Source organism: Protobothrops mucrosquamatus, unplaced genomic scaffold (genome assembly GCF_001527695.2).
Source record: "Protobothrops mucrosquamatus isolate PMUCROS unplaced genomic scaffold, P.Mucros_1.0 scaffold253, whole genome shotgun sequence".
Classification (NCBI taxonomy): domain Eukaryota; kingdom Metazoa; phylum Chordata; class Lepidosauria; order Squamata; family Viperidae; genus Protobothrops; species Protobothrops mucrosquamatus.
The window spans coordinates 32,456-37,553 of NW_015386601.1; the positions used below are offsets into that span (position 1 = coordinate 32,456).

The window sequence follows — 5,098 nt, forward strand, 5'->3', positions numbered from 1 at the left end:
ACTTGGCTGATTCCTCCCTTCATACTGCCAGATATTCTTCGCGGGCCATTGCTGCGGACATCTCGGCACGTAGACTCGTGTGGCTTAAGAACTGGCGGGTGGACTTAAAGGCCAAGTGGCGCCTCGCTACAAAGCCTTACAAAGGGAGGCACTTATTTGGTGCGGCCCTTGATCCTTACCTAATAGAAGGCAAGGACAAACGCAAGACCCTTGTTAATATGGCCAGGAAGGGAGACAAGCGCTCAGGATCCGGGTCAGCACAGACCTACTATCGTAGGCAGTCCTTTTGGACAGCTCCCAGCTGGGGCTGGGGTCAGACATCCCGCACCTCTTACCAGAGACCGGAGCGTCAGCAGGACCGTTCCTCATATGGTAACCGTCTGCAGGTCCAAGGCAAGAGGCCCTCCCGAGGCACAGGAGGACGGTTCTACAAACCGTCCAAACTGAGGCAAGTGATTCAATAAAATCCTCTCCCATAGGAGGACGGCTGTCCCTTTATTCCAACACATGGGCAGCCACCACCACGGACTCATGGGTTTTAAACACCATCACTCAGGGTCTGATGCTGGAGTTTCGGTCCAGTCCACCGGATCGTTTCCGCCCTTGCTCCATCCCCTCGAACGACGCTAAAGCATCCCTCATGTCAGAGGCCATAGCTCACCTTTTACAGATTCAGGCCATAGAACTGGTTCCTAAGAACCAGGAGGGACGGGGATTCTATTCAAACCTCTTCGTTGTTCCCAAAGCTTTGGGGGGATGGAGGGCAATCTTGGACCTAAAAGGTCTAAATTTTTTCCTGAAGTACAGGAAGTTCAAAATGCAGTCTCTGCAGTCAATTTTGGCCGGAATTAGACAAGGGGACTTTCTTACTTCTATAGACTTAACTGAGGCTTACTTGCATATCCCCATTCTACCCGGACATCGCAAGTTCCTCAGGTTTAGTTATGCCCACAAACACTACCAATACAGGGCCTTACCGTTTGGCCTCTCCTCAGCCCCTAGAGTGTTTACCAAAGTACTGGCAGTACTGGCCGCCCACCTGAGACAGGCGCCCATCAGAGTCCAGTGCTATTTGGATGACATATTAATACAGTCCTCCTCCTTCCGGAAAGCTCAATCAGACCTTACCCTTGCCGTTAGGACCTTTCAGGAACACGGGTTCTCCGTCAACTTTCAGAAAAGTCACACTGTCCCCACAACCCGGCTCCTACACTTAGGAGCAATTATTGACACAAGCAGCTGTACGATCTATTTGTCACAGGCCAGCATTTGGAAACTGATCCAGCGGATCCAGAGAACCAAGGTGGCCACCTTGGTCTCGCTATCACAACTTCTGGGGAAGATGGTGTCCTGTGTTCAGATCGTTCCGTGGGCCCGTCTCCATGCCCGGGAGCTACAGTGGCTTCTTCTTCCATTCCAAAGACTACACATCAGCGCTTCCACCCAGAAGGTTCGAGTTCCGCGAAAGGCGTTGAACTCCCTTCGATGGTGGGCCTCCCCAGCCTTGGCGAGGGGCTCAGAATTCAAAGAACCAGCCAAGATCACCCTTACCATGGACGCCAGTCTGTTCGGCTGGGGAGCCCACCTCAAGTCACACTGGGCCCAAGGTCAGTGAACTCAGGAAGAATTAAAGAACAGTATAAACTGGCTAGAGCTCAGGGCCATTCGCCTGGCCCTACGACAATTCAAGGACATAGTAGCGGGACAACATGTCCTGGTACTTATCGACAACATCGCAGCCAAGGCACACGTCAACAGGCACTCGCCTCATCACCATTTGAACATATAGACTCATGTTCCCTTAAACTATTGTCCATGAAGGTGGCATTCCTAGTTGTGATCACCTCAGCCAGAAGGATCTCGGAGCTGGCCGCCCTGTCGGTCAACAAAGACTTGTGTGTGTTCCATGCAGACAGGGTTATCCTCCGACTTGACCCTTCCTTTCTTCCCAAGGTGAACTCCCTGTACCACAGATCACAGGAGATGGTTCTACCAGACTTCTGTCCTAACCCGTCCAATGACGTTCGCAGGGCCCTACTATGTTACATAAACCGGACCTCGGCTTTCCATAGGTCTGAGGCAATGTTTATCTCCTTTCAACCTTCGTCCTTGGGACAGAAGGTATCCTCATCCACAATAGGTAGATGGATTAAGTCCTGCATTGCCCTTGCATACCAAAGTCTATCTTTGCCGGTCCCCAGGCATATAACAGCACACTCTACCCGGGGCGCTGCTACCTCAGCGGCTTATGCAACTCGGGCAACCATAGGGGAGATCTGCAGGGCGGCGGTCTGGTCTTCACCCTCGTCCTTTGTCCATCACTATAAGATCGATAAATATGCATCTTCCAATGCCTCATTTGGTCGCAAGGTACTGACACACGCATTGTCATCTAGCGGGACCCAGGCCCAGACGGATCCTACAGACCCTAAGGGAGGGAGTGAATTCTCCATCATCATGCTGAGAAAAGGCATTCAGGTAAGACAACGCCCCTTTTCACCTTTTTAATCCTTTGCCTGCACCCCAGTTTCTAAAGTGCTGCCTCTATTTCCATTTAGTTCGCTTCCACCTTGAGAAAATTTGCATGATTGTTCTGAAGTCTAGAAGGTTTGTTGAGAGAAATGCCATCCAGCCTCTTCTCTTCCTCTTCATCAGCCTCTTCCTGAGCCCACTGGGGCATGCATTCATGTTCAGAGTTGCTCCTAACATACCCAGGCAAATGTATATGGGCATCGTTCTGCCCTGTGCCATTCCTGCATGCCTTGCTGGAAACCAGCCTCATGCGGGAGCTGGCACCTATCTGAGCCTGGCTGCTGGTGCTCTGGGTCATGTTAGTGAGGACAGAACCACAGTGAGAATTCCCACAAGGAACAGTCCTCTTCCAGTCTGTGGCCACGTTCCATTTAGCCCATGTCTTCTTGAGCTCAGCTTGCACCTAAGGAAATAGAAAATGTCCAGATCAAAATGCCAGGAAGAAGCCAATGTTTTGAACAGCTTATCTCACCTTCACTTAGAATTAAGCTTTTCCTTTAATAGTATATTTATAACTGAATATACTATACTCTTCCACAGGAATTTATAGTTTGCTATGTAGTACACTGTTTAAGGTATTGAATTGGAACTAAAGAAATCCAGATTCAGGTTTTCCCTCAACCAAAATATTATCTGGATGATCTTAGATCAGTTACTATCACTTGGCCAATAATCCCACAGAGTTATTGTTGTGGATGAATTGGAAGAGGGCTATCCCTACAGTATATATTTACTGACCACGTCTGTAGAGGAAAGATGGGATACGAATAGAATAGAATAGAATAGAAGCTGGAAGGGACCTTGGAGGTCTTCTAGTCCAGCCCCCTGCTCAAGCAGGAGAACCTATACCATCTCAGACAAGTGACTGTCTAGCCTAGCCTCTTCTTAAAAATCTCCAGTGATGGAGCGCCCACGATTTCTGAAGGCAAGCTGTTCCACTGGTTAATTGCCCTCACTGTCAGGAAGTTTCTCCTTAATTCCAGGTTGCTTCTCTCTTTGATCAGTTTCCAACTATTGTTTCTTGTCCTGCCCTCTGGTGCTTTGGTGAATAACATGACCCCATCTTCTTTGTGGCAGCCTCTCAAATACTAGAACACTGATATCATGTCTCCCCTATTTCTTCTTTTCTTTAGACTAGCCAAACCCAAGTCCCGCAGCCGTTCTTCGTATGTTTTAGTTTCCAGGCCTTTGATTATCTTCTCTGAATTTTTTCCAAACTCTGAACATCATTTTTGTGATATGGTGACCAAAATTGGCTGCAGTATTCCAGGTATGGTCTTACTAGGGTTTTATAAAGCGGTACTAATACTTTGCGTGATCTTGATTCTATGCCTCTGTTTATACAACCCAGGATTGTATTAGCTTTTTTGGCTGCTGTTGCACACTGCTGGCTCATAGTCAAGTGATTGTCCACTAGGAATCCAAGGTCCCTCTCACAGTTATTGTTTTTAAGCCAAGTCTCACCTAATCTGTACTTGTACCTTTGATTTTTCCTGCCTAAATGTAAATCTTTGCTTTTCTCCACCTTGAAACTCATTTTGTTGGATAGGGCCCATTGTTCAACCTTATAATAAATATATTATAATTAAAAATAAGTAGTAGGTAGTGAGTAGGGGACTACGGCTAAAAGGATATGGAGCAGCAGTAGTACAGCATATATCATGGGAAAAGAAGGAGTCATTAAGAGCACAAGCTTTGGTGATAGAATTAGTTTCAATTCTATTCCCATTATCATAAGATTTGAATTGATTTTAAGCAAAACAAGAGATGTTCCAGAATAAAAGTTACATGTGCACACTGGTTCTAGTGACTGTGAAAAATTACAAGTCTTCAAAATAATAAATTTTTGTATTCTGTGCAAATACTATGACTGATACTTAATGTATTAGTCAGACCTCTCAACTTCCTTTCTATACCAAAAATAAATCTGAAGAGATAATTAGCCAAGTATATTAAAAGGGAAAGCTGAATCATAAGCAAGATTCTGATGCATACTTTTGCTTCCCACTTATTATTACACTTGACCATTCAGTTAAGATGGACATCATTCACCTTTGATTACTTATTTTTTTTTGTAAAGCAGGATCCAATAGTACCTGACTTACAAACCATGCTATCACATTCCATGACAACATTTCATTGGGTATATAATCATAAATAAATGCTAAGAGTCAGGGCAACCCATATAATCTCCCTCTCATGCAGAGAAAGTTCCAGTTGACATTAATCTGTTATTCTGTTGTTAAAGTGTTCAGTTTTGGCGATAGTTCTGGTCTTTTTAAAGTCAATTTTATGTCCTGTGGCTTTAAGGTGTTGGACCAGGGAAGAAGTTGGTTCCTCTTTTCTGACTGAGTTCTTGTGTTCTTCAATCCCATGCACCGACTGCCCCACCACATACATCGGACAAACCAACAGAAGAATAAATGCACGCATTGAAGAACACAAGAACTCAGTCAGAAAAGAGGAACCAACTTCTTCCCTGGTCCAACACCTTAAAGCCACAGGACATAAAATTGACTTTAAAAAGACCAGAACTATCGCCAAAACTGAACACTTTAACAACAGA

At 45.7% G+C, this 5,098-nt stretch overlaps 1 protein-coding gene across 1 annotated transcript in view; it reads right to left on the bottom strand.

Moving 5' to 3' along the window:
- Positions 1–2,554: 2,554 nt before the first annotated feature.
- PTH2R (parathyroid hormone 2 receptor) overlaps positions 2,555–5,098 on the bottom strand; it is a 39,524-nt gene continuing 36,980 nt past the window's right edge. The window contains exon 13 of the mRNA XM_015814463.1: positions 2,555–2,935. Within this exon, the coding sequence (XP_015669949.1) occupies positions 2,555–2,935 (381 nt within the window). The remainder of the gene's footprint in view (positions 2,936–5,098) is intronic.